Below are 15865 nucleotides of genomic sequence, written 5' to 3'. Positions count from 1 at the left end.
TAACCTGTAATGTGAAACGTCATGGATCGGCTAATGGAAATTAGCATAGCTGTCAAAGCATTAACGCGGATGCGGCAGCAATACATACAAAACAGATCATAAAAATAAACTCACTTCTCGAGCTGGGTTGGTAACCTTCTCTGCTTTTTTTCTTTCTTTTCATCACGCTACACATCTTCCATCGATATAGCAGTAGGGTGGTGGATGAACCGTGATATAGAAAGGGGAACGTCTTTAATGGGATCACGGGTTACACATGTTTACCTCCCATTAGATGCGAAGATCCAGACTTCGAGCACTTTCCACATTGGTAAGCATGACAAAGCCTTTGCTGAGCAACCTCATAGTGACAGTTCATTGTCAATGTCTACGCCAGGGATTAAACCCTTTTATAGACGTTTTGGCAGTGCCTTTTAACAGCAGCTGCCATATCCGCTCTGCTTGCCCTATTTTACCAGAATACTTATGAAACTTAGTTTTGTTTTTTTTTTTTTGTGGTCAGATCGTGATTAAAAAAGGAAAATAATAGTGAAACGTGAGGCGATTGGCCTCAGATGTCCCTAATCATTTGGTTGTTTTCCGCCACGCTAGGGCTTCTTCCGGAGAAGCATCCAGAAGAACATGGTGTACACCTGTCACCGGGAGAAGAACTGCATCATCAACAAAGTCACCCGAAATCGCTGCCAGTACTGTCGGCTTCAGAAGTGCCTGGAAGTCGGAATGTCCAAGGAATGTGAGTACGCCCAGCCGCCTTACCCACAATGCCCTTCTGTCGCATCTGGTTTGCAGTGGGGGGGAGGGTCTACTGCAAAGCAGAACTCCCAACCTAGTACGGTATAGCCTCGGTTCTCGAACGTCCCCGTTTTCGAACAGAATCGGTTTTCGCACGAAAATTTTGAGATTTTTTTTTTTTTTTTGCTTATGTTTTCAAACGAAAATCGGTATTCAAACGCCCCCCGACAAAACCTGGACAAGCTGACCCACGACGCACTTCGAAAAACCCCGTAAATAACATCGCATGCGGCGCAGGCAGCTGACCCACCCACAGCGCGTTTTGTTATTGTCAATTCGAAGGCCCCCCCCACAAAAAAAAAACGAAAATTACATAATGTGCGCGGCGCAAGCAGCTGACCCACCCACACCACGTTTTGTTCTTCGAACGCCCTCGAAAAAACACGGAAATAACATCGTGCGCGGCGCAAGCAGTTGACCTACCCACGACGGGTTTCGTTATTGTCAATTTGAACGCTCCCCCCCGTAGAAAAAAAAAAACAGAAATGATATAACGCATGCGGCGCAACCAGCGCACTTTTGTTGATAAAGTTTACAAGGCTGGGTGCCAAGTCGCTACAGATACAACAATGCACTCCCAGCCTAACGTACTGTAACTACTAAAGCATACATTTTAAGCAAAAAACAAATGTATTTCTTAAATGATTTTATTATATAAAGTATTTAAACTATACATGTATTTCTACTATGTAGTTTATTATCAGGAAAAGCTTTTAAAAAATGCTTTAAATAGCCAATTTTTTTTAGGCTTGGAACGCATTATTTCTTTTTCCATTTATTTCAATGGGAAACATTGATTTGGTTTTTGAACAAATCACTTTTCGAACTGTTTTCTTGAACAGAGAAATGAGGCATCACTGTAATCGTATATATTTACTCTATAGTGACAAAAAAAAAAAAAAAAAAAAAACTTTGTAGATGTTAAAAGTTCCCACGGGTAGGATACCTTCGGCATTCACCCCCCGCGAGGAGGAACCACGCTCCTGAAAGTGGAAGTAGGTCGCGCACGTACCGGATTAGCCAGTTGATAGCCAACAGCTAACCTGCACTTGCAAAAGCCAACTCTACTTTAATTCGTAGACGCCCACGTCACGCATCGGGCCGAGCCCCGTCTTTTAAAGCCACACACACTCAAAGTCGCGGATGAAATGTGAAACGCTTAAATAATTGGACATTCGGAAGTTTAGAGTTCAAATTAAGTGCACCTGCGAGAGTTATAGAGCATTTTTATCTACCTTTTTGCGAGCACGGTACACACCGTAACACAGCATTCCCATAACGCTCCCGGCCGGTCTCGCCGGTAATTTTCAGCGCAAACGTGATGCGGTCTGGCAGTAACAGTCGGTGTGACGCTAAGGCTCGGCAGCGCCGCGATGATTATGTTCTCACCTGCGGAGAGTGGCAGGCGTGCACACCCCCCCCCCTCCCGGGGGGGTTGTGTGACAACACGTTCACACACACACACACACACACAGTCTCGCTCACACAGAGGTAGACTTGATAAAATAATTGGCAGCGGTGTCATCAACAGAGCGACATTTTATATATGACCCGATATGTGTGCGCACGCTTCAATCGTTATCCGTTTACGACGGTCAGAAAGTGCCCCCCTCCCTTCTCGGTGCCGTTTAGCGCGTCTTCCTGCCGTGCCGCGGCTCTGTGGCTTACAGCAAAAGAAGCCATCCTCTGAGATATTTACCTTTGAACGTGGGGGCCATTAATCATGGTTAGGGGGAGCCCAGCAGCCCGGCTCCCGTAGTCGAAAGTAGAACCGGAGAGACCTCTAGTGGTGGGGAGGGCTTACCGTTCTTCAAACTCCTCAAATTGATTCTCGAATGGAAACGAGATTGCTTTCGAGATTTCAACATTGGTCCACTCATTTGGCCATTTTGTGTTAAGCGCTCTCAAATCGTTTAGACTTTTTATTTTCAGAATCTGATCCTCGGATACAAAAACGATATGGTTCACTTCCTTTTAATTTCATCAATTATGGTAAAGACATACCCCACTGAATTTCCTTTTTGAAAATCACTTCATTTTACTGAAATGAGTACAGTGGACCCAAGCGCCAGCACATTCACAGATGTTTATATATTTTTTTACAGTTTTCTCAAATGTTTTGTTTAATTTGAAAACATGTTTTAAATATAATTTTTCTTTTTTTGCATTTTATTTATTATTGTGGGAGGGGAACCAACCCCAGAAAGGCTCATTAGCCGATTATTCATGAATTTTGATGTCTAAAAGCCCCCCCCCCTCTCTCTCTCTTGTTCTCTCTCTCTCTCTTTCTCGTTCGCTTTTATTTTTTTTTAAAACCCATTCATGGGCAGGGTGTGCAATTTTTTGCCTTATTGAGATAAAAGTTTCCTAACAGGCCAGGCCACAATCACGGAAATAACACTTCTTTTTCATTTAACGCGTAAAATAAAGGGCAAAAAAAGATGTACCCTCTCGCGGGTGGGTGTTGCGGCCGCATGGCCCGGCGGCGTGACGGGCCGCCGCGGGCCCCGAATGACATCCACAGAGGTCCCGTGAAAGGCAAAGGACAAACCTTCCTGCCTACTTTCTGCCACAGTCCCCTCGCCCTCCAAATACAGTAGTCCCTTGAAATAAACATTTTTTTTTTCCCCATGACCACGCTCGTAACCTATTACGCATTTCAAATCATCTTTCTTCATTGAAATGAATTGAAATGCTCTTAATCCATTCCACCCTGACCCTGAGAAAAAAATGTATAACAATAGTACTTTATAATATTGTACATTATTAAAATATTGAGCAGGGACTTAACCTATTCATGGGCAGGGTGGGAATAAAAGTCTTCTAACAGGCCACAATCAAGGAAATAACACTTCTTTTTCGTTTAACGCATGAAACAAAATGCAAGCGTCCCAAAACTGGGACAGGTATGTTATCGGTTCTGTGAAGTGGTACTAACCAGAGATATGTGTTTTAAATCGTTCTTATTCTAGAACAACACTTACGTATTAATAATACTGATGGATTAGCATTTTCAAGACAAATTTGGTTGCGGACTGACCTTTCTCCCTTTCATCTCTTGGAAAACGCTCCACATATAGTTGAGGCGGCCATGTTGGGTCAGGAAGGGAAGGGAAATAACTCCGTGCTAACTTTGAGTTATCCTCTCCTGATACCGAATTATGGCTGCAGATTAAAACGCTTAAATATTTTTGATATACTGAAGGATATAACGCGTGAAAATCACGATGTCCCAAAAATGGGACGCTGCCCACGAATGGGTTTTAATACTGTGGACGTTTTGTGGAGCTGGTGCAGATTGCTTGTCCCGTCACCTCAGCGGTGACTTTGGCTAGCGAATCTGGGATGGCGAGGAAGAAGAGGCATGCCATCTGGGCCCAGTAGGGAGTCAGTCTCTCTCTCTCTCTCTCTCTCTCTCTCTTCCCTCGTTTCTCTTGTCTCTCCGCCTGTCACACACGCACGGACGCATTAACTCGCTTCGCGTGCACGCACGCAACATAAAAGGCGCCTATGAATAAAGATATGGCTTCGGGCGGCTTGAAGCGCCACGGGCTCGGTGACTGAGGCGCCCGCGCGCGGAAGGTCGACCTCCGGTGCGAGCCAGGGGGACGTCTGGGTGACCTTGCGTCCGCCGGCGGACAGCTCCAGACGACAGCGCCAGGCCCACGGCCAGGTGGCCGTGCCAAAGAGGACGGCGTCGGGGATGGGATTGAAGGGGGGGGGGGGGGGGGGGCTGATGTGAAATGATCTTCGGCCTACTTTGTCTCTCCATCAGCAGGCAACTTGTAGTGAGCTTACTAATAGCAAAAAAAAATTTAAATAGGAGGACATTGGCTAATTACTGCTTTCCAATGAACCCGTCCATCCATTTTCTTTGCCACTTAACCTCACGAGGGGCGCGAGAGCGCCGGAGCCGATCACAGCTGTCAATGGGCAGGAAGCGGGGGACACACTGAACTGGTCGCCAGCCAATCGCAGGGCACAAAGAGACGAACAGCCGCACTCGCAATCACACCTAGGGGCAATTTAGAGTGTCCAATTAATGTTCCGTGTTTTTGGGATGTGGGAGGAAACCGGAGTGCCTGAAGAAAACCCACCCAGGCACGGGCAGAACATGCAAACTCCACACAGGCGGGTCGTGATGCGGTTAGCGTGGCACTAGCGTTAGCGCACTTGGTTATAAGATTCGGTACACAGAAAGAGTTGAATGCTAGCGCGGCGTTAGCACTAACCAGGTCCGCTCTGTAAGGCCGGGAATTACGGTACTGTATCTTCTCATTCAGGTGTTCTGAAACCTTTTGGCTCCAGTGACCCCTTACAGGCGGGATTTTTTTTTACCCCAAAGAACCCCTCATAGTTGGAACTCCACACACTTCAACTCACTTCAGCATAGTTCCTCGGTGCTGAGATGTCACAAGATGGCAACCGAGCTCTACTTTTCGATTTTTTTTTTTTTTTTTTTTAGAGTTTTGTTGTTAAAACACTCCTCCCTCATCCCTCACGAAATGTTTTTGCAGCAACAGCACCAAAGAGAAGAACAGCAGAGAAAAATGGATGCCGGGCGAGTGTGATCGAAACCTCGCGAGGGCGTCAAAGTGGGAGTTTGAAGAGAAAGCGAAAGTTCCACCGCTGCCGTCGCGCTGCAGAGGAACATTGACGTTTTTATCTTTTTATTGGATTTAATCTGCGTGATGGACGAGCTGCCAGTGCTTTAATTTTCCCTCACTCGAATTATTCCCGTCCCCCCACCTCTCACTGTCACACGTATACGCACACACCCACGCGGCGCTAACAGGAATTGTCTATTAACCGAAGGCTCTGGCAGGAATTCACGTCGACAACAAATGACTGCATGACGGCTGCGTGTGTGTGTGTGCGTGCTACCACGTTCTGTCCACACCATAAGCCGCAAAAAAATTCATAATGCATAAAGTTGCTCTAATAGCATTGTCTGAGATATATTACTTGCGCGCCGAGGAAAAACAATAAGAAACAAAAGGCCATATTTCTTCCATTTCCGCCCCCCTCCTCAAGTTATTGCATGTGGCAATTCAGCGTGACAGATCGCCGCTCATTCCTAATAGTTCTTTAATGACTTCATTAAATTGTGTTGTGCGGCTTATGATCACGCTGCCAATTTGTCAGAGCGGGTAATGTCCGTGCGCGCTAAGGGATGCCCCCCAACCCCCCGCCGCTTTAATTTGGGAATTAATTGGACATCGAGGGTGTTGTGGCACAGATACGCAGTCAATGCCGCAAATGGGCTTTGACCCAAATATGGTCAGCGCTAAACTCCGCGTTTATGTAACTGTCCTCATCAGCTGGGCTCGGGAGAACGGGTGGGATGGTGTTCATAGGCAAGATTAGAATCAGCTACTTTCTACCGCGCAACTTTGAAGACTTTTCACGTTCCATTTGCACACTGCTTCGTGTCTTTTTCGATTAGAATCCGTGTCATATTCTGGCCCGCCGCACCAGTGCTAATTCTCATTTTCTTGGGTGCCACGTGGGCCAGAATCAGAAACCAATTACTCAAATTCTGATTTCCGTAATTCCCGGCCTACAGAGCGCACCTGGTTATAAGCCTCACCCAGTAAATTGGTAAAGGAAATACCATTTGGTACATACGTAGGCCGCAGCCGTGTAAAAGCCGCAAGTGCCCGCGTTGGAACCGACATTGAAACACGAGATGTTTACAAAGAAAGACGGTACACAGAGGGTTTCATGCTAGTTCCGTGGCGTGTGCTAATGCTAATGCTAGCATAGCGGTGCTTATGCTAACGCTAGGGTCGATGTGCTAACGTCAATGCTCGCGCCATGGCCGGTTAAAAAAAAATAAATACTGGTAAAAATCACTGAGAAACGGGAGTAACATGCTAGCGCAGGGCCAGACCGGTAAAAGACACTTCCTCGGCACATATATTCGGTCTCACGCTTACATTTCCCGCTCGAGTGCGCCCTTTGGGGCCGTTAGAAAAAATGCACAAATTAGCCGCATCACCGCATAAACCGCAGGATTAAAAGGGTGTGAAAAAATTTGCGGCTTATAGGCCGGAAATTACGATCTTCTTCTTCTTCTTTCGACTTGTCCGGTGAGGGGTCACCACAGCGTGTCATCTCAGATGAACGCACATTTGTTTGGCACAGTTTTACGCCGGACGCCCTTCCTGACGCAACCCCCCTCCCACCCACCCCCGCCATTTTCGCCAGGGAGAGAAGCACCTGGTATTCTCAGGAGGTCTCCCATCCAAGAACCAGGGCCAAACCCGCTTAGCTTCCGAGATCTGACGAGATCGGGCGATCTCAGGGTTGCATGGCCGTCAGCAGGCCAGAAATTACGATGATTGTAAAAATAATATATGGATGATTGTGAGGGTATTAAGCAACAACCTAGGTACTAAATGCACAGCCCAACGCTGAACACATAGTCAGACTTCTCACCGACTCCCGCCTTGGTGTTCCTCCGGGCGGTGTTAGACCTGTCGGCGAGCTGATGAATAGGTCGCGGCGCAGCGGAGCGCTTCCCTCCGTGGCCCCCGGCCAGACCCTTCTGTCTCCGTCACTGATCTCCCATCAGCCAGAATGTTCTGGCCCTTAATGGTCAAGGTTAGGATTAAAACCGGGAAATCGGATCTGAGGTCACCGGATGAGGGAAGTGTAGTTTCCTTGGGGCAGAGGAGACAAAGTTGATAAAGATGAGCTCGGAAAAGGGTGATGATATAAAGTGCAAAGAATGCTGGGTATTTTGAGGGGGGTGGGGGGTCGGGGGGGGGGGGATATATCTCTATTGTCATTGATGCCACATTAAGGGGGGGAGTGTGTTCTTCAACACCGAGAGAGTGCTGGAAGGCTTTGGGCGCCTCTCGCCTCCGCAACCGCACCCTTTGAAAACCATTAGAGGCGGGATATTTGTCATATTATGTTATTAGATTAGCCAGCACCCCTTAATGAAAGATGTGGTCATTTGTCAGCCTTATGGATAGCGCCTTCCCTCTCCGCTATTTATCAAACGGCGCCCCCGTCTCCCCCAAACCGCCCACGCTAAACCTCACCTCCTTTCGGGGCGGGGGGAATGGATCGAGGGGTGTAATGTAATGGGATTCCAATGCTAAACGCCCTGTCTCGTGTTTTTTTTTTCTTCTTTTTTTTTTTTTTTGGTCATTTGGGCTGCGCTTATTTTATTCTGCCAGTTTGCCCGGAGGGAGATTCTTTGGGATTATTGCGAGTTTGCTTGTCTTCATCATCGCTTCGCCTCTGATAAATATCACCCAGTGTCAGATCAGGACACTCTCTGGTTGCTGCTGGTGTTGTTTTCTGTTATGTTCACGACAATGCCACACTATATAAATAATACATTCAGTATATGGATCATAGATATACCGTAATTTCGGGCCTACAAGCCGCAACTTTTTTCCCACGCTTTCAACCCTGCGATTTATGCGCTGATGCGGCGCTAGGGTTAGGGTTAGCCCAATGCTAGCATTAGCGCACCTGGTTATAAGTCTCAGTACACAGAAAGAGCGTTAAACTCTTTCTGTGTACGAGGTTTATGACCAGGTGCACTCTGTTAGGACAGGAATTACGGTACTGTATTATATTCTCATTCAGGTGTTCTGAAATCTTTTGGCTCCAGTGACCCGTTACAGGCGCAACTTTTTTCACACGCTTTCAACCCTGCGATTTATGCGCTGATGTGGCGCTAGCGTTAGCGCGGCACTAGCGTTAGCGCACCTGATTATAAGCCTCGGTACAAACTCTTTCTATATACCGAGGTTTATTACCAGGTGCGCTCTGTAGCCCAGGAATTACGGTACTGTATATTCTCATTCAGGTGTTCTGAAATCTTTTGGCTCCAGTGACCCGTTACAGCCCCTCATAATTGTAACGCCAATTAAATGTAATTACCGTCTGACCTACTATTTTTTTTCACTCTCTGTAGCTGTGAGAAACGACCGGAACAAGAAGAAGAAGGACGAAAAGAAGCAGGAGTGCACAGAGAGCTACGTGCTGAGTCCCGACACCGAGCAAATGATTGACAGAGTCCGCAAGGCCCACAAGGAAACGTTCCCCTCCCTCTGCCAGCTCGGCAAATACACTACGGTCAGTCGCGTTGACGCCGGCGGCGGCGCAAAGTCGCAACCCCGAGCGTGTAATTAAACCGCGATTGTCCTCGTGTGCGGGCAGAACAACAGCTCGGAACGACGCGTGTCCTTGGACGTGGACCTCTGGGACAAGTTCAGCGAGCTGTCCACCAAATGCATCATCAAAACGGTGGAATTCGCCAAGCAGCTCCCCGGCTTCACGACGCTCACCATCGCCGACCAGATCACCTTGCTCAAAGCCGCCTGTCTGGACATCCTGGTGAGAACAACAGAGCGGCGCCATGAAAGCCCGCAGCTGGCTGACGAGCGCACGTTTGAAATATTCATGATCCACAAAGTCAGGCTGTCCTACTTTGAGGCAGAGATGTGAACCACATTCGGAGCTCGCTGTTATCTTTTTTTTTTACATAGACTTGCATACTTTTATCAGAACGTCTCTGGGGGTCTCAAACTTTTTGGGTCCAGGGCGACTGAGGAGATATTTTTCCGAGGAGCTCCTCATAGTCCTCACGCTAATTCACTGCGAGCAGTTTTCAAAGCAGCCGTTTTAGAGCATTTGGACTGATCTTTCAAGACCCGCAGAACATTATGGTCTGATAATGTCAGCATTAAACCTACCAAAAAAAAAACCAAAACAAAAGACTGACCTTTATTCTTTTACCAGGAAAAGGTTTGTTTCTACCTTTTCTCATTCTTTAGTAATCAGCAAGTGAACATGAGCTGGTTTCATCAAAAAGCAGAGAAAATGAGGATTTTGGGGTGACTTAATATATATATTTTATGAAACCTCAAACTATAAAACAACACAAGACTGAGAACAGACTTTTAAAAAAACAAAGTAAAACTGGCAACCTCCCCCTTAATTGCCCTAAACCGAAGGAACAATTTTTGTTTCATTGGTGTGTCACTCTGAACATGTAGATATGTCCATCCATCCGTCCATTTTCTAAGCCACTTATCCTCACGAGGGTCGCGAGTGTGTTGGAGCGTATCCTAGCTGTCATCGAGCGGGGGAGGGGGGTACAACCTGAACTGGTTGCCAGCCAATCGCAGGGCACATAGAAACAAACAAACCAGTCGCATTCACAAACACACCTAGGGGCAATTTAGAGTGTCCAGTTAATGTTGCATGTTTTTGGGATGTGGGAGGAAACCGGAGTTCCCGGAGAAGATGCAAACTCCGCAGAGGCGGGGCCGAGATTTGAACCCTTGTCCTCAGAACTGTGACGCCAATGCTCTTACCAGTTGCTCCACCTTACCGCCAATTAATGATGATATATTTACATTTTTTTTTTTGTGGTCGCAGACAGACCCCCCTAGTTTTCACGAGCCCCAGTTTGGGAACCACTGCTCTCTTCACCTTTGTTTCCTTCGCTCACACCCTCCCGTGTCCACAGATACTGCGGATCTGTACACGCTACACCCCAGAGCAAGACACCATGACATTCTCGGACGGACTCACGCTAAACCGGACCCAGATGCACAACGCCGGCTTCGGGCCGCTCACCGACCTGGTCTTCGCCTTCGCCAACCAGCTGATCCCGCTGGAGATGGACGACGCGGAGACAGGGCTGCTCAGCGCCATCTGTCTGCTGTGTGGAGGTTTGCAACATTGACAAAACAACATAAAATTATCGGGCACTTATTCGACTCTCCCACAGCGGTGTCACCCTCATTTGCGGACACCGACATGCGACCCACTTTGCTGTGTTTTTCCGCCTCGGCAGATCGTCAGGATCTGGAGCAAGCGGAGAAGGTGGACATCCTGCAGGAGCCGCTTCTGGAGGCACTGAAGATCTACGTGAGGAAGAGGAGGCCCCACAAACCCCACATGTTCCCCAAGATGCTGATGAAGATCACCGATTTGAGGAGCATCAGCGCTAAGGGTACGGACCCCGAACTGGGGAGACGTCACGTCACTGATTCTGAATCTGAGTCTGATTCAGTCGTTTGAAAGAGATTTTTAAACAGGCACTATTAGCTTATTTATGCTAACTTGACGATGAATGGATAAATATTAGCTTGACATTAATTAGTGTTCCATTCCATGTAGCTTTTAAAAAAATAGGTTCTTATTTTTTGTTGCCAAGATTAATTAATGTATATATTTTGTATTTTAATTGCTATATTTATTTTGTAACAAATGTGAAGGTCACTAAATAGTCTATCCTTTTATTAATTTCCTGATTTATGTAACAGAAAAATATAGCTGGATAATTTTCATATTTTTCCAGATTTTTTTCTATAGCTGCCATAAATTAATTATGTTAGGTCACTATTGTATCGCTAAACTGAGAAATTGATTCAAATTAATTCATTAGTTAATAAGCAGCAAAGAAAATGGATGGATGGATGGTGTCAATGGTGTTATAAAACCATCAAGCAATAGATATTTGAACACAAATGGTAATGCAAGCCATGTTGATTGACAATGCCACCATACTCAAAGGCATATATTTTGCACTCCCCGTGATCCTCGTGAGGATGAGTGGCAAAGAAAATGGATGGATGGATGGTGTCAATGGTGTTTTAAAACCTTCAAGCAAAAGATAATTCAACACAAATGGTAATGCGTCCCACGTTGATTGACAATGCCGCCATACTCAAAGGCATATATTTTGCACTCCCCGTTTATTTTTATTTTGTATTTTTTTGCGTTTCCAACACAGGGGCGGAACGCGTCATCACGCTGAAAATGGAGATCCCGGGCTCCATGCCCCCCCTCATCCAGGAGATGCTGGAGAACTCCGAGGGCCTCGAAAGCGGCGCCTCGGGGGGCCGCCCCTGCGCCACGCCGCCGGGCAGCTACAGCCCCAGCTTGTCCCCGAGCTCCGCCCAAAGCAGCCCGGCCACGCAATCGCCGTAGTAACGGCCAACCTTGGGTATTTTTCTTTTTCCATTTTTTTTTTCCTTTTCCCGTTTTTCACTCACGCCAGTCGATCAGAGGAGAAGCGAAGGAGGAGGTCTTGACTGCTGACGGACGGGGACTGCCCTCCTTCCTGTTCTGCTTTTCCTTACGTGGGGGGCGTGGGGGGGGGGAGATTCCCGAGACCTCACCGTAAACACTGCTGACTCCTCCTCCTCCTCTTCCTCCTGCTCTTCCTCCTCACTCCACTGCCGCGCCTCCGCCGTTCTCCAGAAAGCTGTCGGAAAGGTCACGTGAATGCGGCGCGCGGTAAAGGAAGCGAAAACGGCCGGAATGCGAAGTGGCAAAAACTTCTGGATGGATTTTTGACAAACACAAGACACTTTTTTTTTTTTTTCATTTTCTTTTTTTTTTGTGGGGGGGGTTGTTGTCGTCGTCGTTGCTGTTGATTATGCAGACTACAAGCTCGGGACTTGTCGAAAAACCCTCCTCCTCCTCCACTTCCTCTTCCTCCTCAGAGACTGCGGGTCTTTTCTCTCTTCCCAGCTTCGAAAAAACAACGAAAAAAAAACAAAAACAAGATTTCGTACACAAAGATATATATATATATATAAATATATATATATATATATATATATATATATATATAAAAAGTTAAGGAACTATTGCGATTGAATGGAAGGCTGCGACGAGAACGCGTTTTCTGAGATTACAGATTGTTGTACTCCTTCGTTGTTTTGCCCATCGTGAGGGGGGGAGGGGGGGGAGTTTGATCACACGTGTACATTTTTCTGATTAACAAAAAAATAAGCAAAAGAGAATGCCATTTCCTTCCAGTCCTCAGATGACGACTACACACACACGCGCACACAAACACACTAACGTGCACAGAAAAATAAGTTGCAATGAAAAATGATGCATCTATTTCTACTCTTCCAGGTTCTTTTATTTTATTGCCTCCGAGAATATGGGGAAGAAAAAAAAAATGATTGTATGAACTTTGTTGTATGATAACGGTCACAGGTCCTTTCAAGAAATCCAATTAATGAAGATTCATTATTAAGGTGTATTTTAAGTAGCCTTTTTTGAGTTTGTGTATATAAGCTGTATTAATTTCTTAAAAACTATGAAGAGTTTTAGGCTTCACCTGATTTTTTTTTTTTTTTTTTTTTAAGAATACCTTTTATGTGTTTTGTTCCTGGGTTTGTGATTCAAGAAAAAAAAATACATTTTGAGCACACTTTACTGAAGGATGTTCTTTCATGTTATGTGTCCGACTAATTACTGGACAGACCCTTAAACCCCCCCCCCCCCCCCCCCCCCGGCACTGGGTGTCCACAATGTGGTTGATGTTCATAAATACACCCCTCTGTGTGTGTGTGTGTTCATAACATTAATGACAACAGTAGCTCTCCAATTATTATTATTATTATTTTTTTTTTTTGTCCATGTAGCAGAAACAAATGTGGTGTTTTATTTTGCTCTCGGGGGGAGGGGGGGGAGACAACATGGATGCCACTTGCAGCTTGGCAGGCTCGGGTTTTGCGGCTTCAGAGTGTGCAAATGTGAAGAAGGGTGTACTGTACACACTGTATTAAAAACACGAGTCTCATTCAACGCCGATTGGGTCAAAAACGTCTATGCGGTGGTGCTTTGGAATATGAGTGACCGGACCTCACGAGTTTTTCAAGATACAAACCGTCAGGCAGACATTTTTTTTTTAAACTTGAGATACGAGCACTGTATGGTGACAGGAAAGTGAGTTAAAAATTATTTTAAGAAGAGGCTTCAAGCTGTTTCATGCTATTTTTTCACACAAAGATTACATGCAAACTAAACAAAAATAATTACAAGTAAACAAGTAAACAACTTTGCCTTTGAAGTGCCCCTGTAAGCTTAATGCGACCACATAATAGAAAACAATTCGTAAAAATTGGTGTCAATGGTGTTATAAAACCTCCAAGCAATGGATATTTGAACACAAACGGTAATGCAACCCATGTAGATTGACAATACCACCATACTCAAAGGCATGTATTCTGCAAAAAAAAAAAAAAAAAAGACAAATATTGGCATGGTAGTTCAGCCGGAAAGTGTTGGCCTCACAGTTCTGAGGTCCAGGGTTTGATCCCGGCCCTGCCTGTGTGGAGTTTGCATGTTCTCCCTGTACCTGCATGGGTTGCCTCCGGGCACGCCGGTTCCCCCCCCCCCCCCACGTCCCAAAAACATGCAACATGAATTGGACACTCTAAATTGCCCCTAGGTGTGATCGTGAGTGCGGCTGTTTGTCTCCACGTGCCCTCCGATTGGCTGGCAACCAGTTCAGGGTCTCCCCCGGCTCCTGCCTGCTGACAGCTGGGATCGGCTCCAGCACTCCCTGTGACCCTTGTGAGGATAAGCAGCAAAGAAAATGGATGGATGGATAGTGTCAAGGGTGTTAGTAAACCTTCAGGCAATAGGTATTTGAACACAAATGGTAATGCAACCCATGTAGATTGACAATACTACCATACTCAAAGGCATGTATTATGTAAACAAATTGACTAATTTTGCAGCTTACCGAGTCAAAGTATTGGTGACTTGTCGGTATGACTGTCATAGTGTCCCCTAGTGGCCAAGTCAGACACACCACAAGGAGTGGCTCCTTTGACTGACTGAATTGAAGCACGAAATCACCATGTCATGTCATTATCCAAGCCGCTTATCCTCACAAGAGTTGCGGGAAAGCTGTAGCCTATCCCAGCTAGTTAAGAGCGGGCTACACCCTGAACTGGTGAAATCACCATGTATAAATGCTTTAACTAGTAAGTTTCTTTCGGCTTGTCCCGTTAGGGGGGTCGGCACAGCGTGACATCTGTTTTAATAAATTACAATATAATAGAATGCTTTTTTTTTTCCTGATTCAAAAATGCACGCCCAAAAATGTTGTTTGTGAGGAGGTCCGAACGGAATAACGGCTTTCCCATTCATTTCAATGGAGAATGATTATTTGAGGGTGCAGTGTTTCGAGCGGGGTCACGGAATGCGTTAAACGGCACCACCGTATAGATGACCGCACTAAATTTACGGTAAAAATCAATGTTTTGGTGGCTTTTTATGACAGTTCTTCTGTCATTTATTTTATTTTATTTTGTTTTTTTGGGCCCGTGGGTCCTTGGACCCCCCAACCCCTGCAAGACCTGCATTCATACCCCCTCGAGAGTTTAGTTTTTTTTTTTGTTTTTATTTTTGTGGAACAACCCTGCACCCTGTGATCACTTTACACCAAAACGCCTTCACTTCCGTCGTCATTAGGCCGCCATTACTGTAAACTCACGCACGCCAACGTCTCAGGAAGGAATCATTTTTGTATGCTTGGCCTGTCCTTTGGATTTGTTCTGTACTGCACTCCCCGCCATCTTGTTCTCTTTCTCTCTCTCTCTCTCACACACACATACTGCTACTGAGCCCCGATATTTTCCTTCAGTCACATGCCCCGCGCACAAAAAAAAAAAACAATAAAAAAAATGAAAGAGACCCAGCGACATCCGTCATGGTCCAAGCTGCTTCCCTCGTCCGAAAGAGCGCACAATTTGACTCTCTCTCTCTCTCTCTCTCTCTCTCTCTCTCCACGGCTCATCTGGATTACACACATTTGAGAAATATGGATTGTATTGATTTTTTTTTTGGGGGGGGGTCAAGATTATCAAGCGACTTTGGGGGGGGGGAGAAAGAAAATAAAAATATCAAAAAATAAATAAAAATAAAACCATTTAATAATGAAATGTTTGTGTGGTTTGTGCATGCAATTATTTTTTTGTATAATTGTCTTTTATTGCAGTGATTTTTAACTACTACGGCGCAGTTGATCAATTTCTATGTTGTTTTTATTTTATTTTATTTATTTTACAAGAGCATCGATGCCAGGGACGCGTAATTAAATGTATATCCACTAGATGGCACTAGACACTCAACTACATAACCTATTATTCGCTTGTTGCCGTTCATGTAAAGGAATTAACAGGTTTCCAATTACGCCATCTTGTGTGTCAGAGAGGTCAGAGAACACAGGTGATTGGTGAAGTGTGAAGTTTTTTTCTATCGTTCATTAATCCGATTGGTCTCA

At 45.7% G+C, this 15865-nt stretch overlaps 1 protein-coding gene across 9 annotated transcripts in view; it reads left to right on the top strand.

Annotated features, from left to right (window-relative positions):
- The window catches only part of LOC133495178 (retinoic acid receptor alpha), a 236277-nt gene extending 220847 nt beyond the window's left edge, over nt 1-15430 (top strand). For 8 of the 9 annotated variants that reach the window (XM_061809505.1, XM_061809510.1, XM_061809506.1 and 5 more), the window contains 6 exons: nt 592-733; nt 8732-8892; nt 8977-9153; nt 10292-10496; nt 10622-10780; nt 11564-12366. In XM_061809505.1, the coding sequence (XP_061665489.1) occupies nt 592-733; nt 8732-8892; nt 8977-9153; nt 10292-10496; nt 10622-10780; nt 11564-11760 (1041 nt within the window). In that variant the 3' untranslated portion in view covers nt 11761-12366. Of the gene's footprint in view, nt 1-591; nt 734-8731; nt 8893-8976; nt 9154-10291; nt 10497-10621; nt 10781-11563 lie in introns of all 9 variants that reach the window. The other variant, XM_061809504.1, reaches the window with a different exon arrangement.
- The last annotated feature ends 435 nt before the right edge of the window (nt 15431-15865 follow it).

This window comes from Syngnathoides biaculeatus, chromosome 22, assembly GCF_019802595.1.
Source record: "Syngnathoides biaculeatus isolate LvHL_M chromosome 22, ASM1980259v1, whole genome shotgun sequence".
Taxonomy (NCBI): Eukaryota; Metazoa; Chordata; class Actinopteri; order Syngnathiformes; family Syngnathidae; genus Syngnathoides; species Syngnathoides biaculeatus.
Note: the sequence above shows the minus strand (reverse complement) of the source record. Positions and strands in the feature narration are given on the sequence as shown.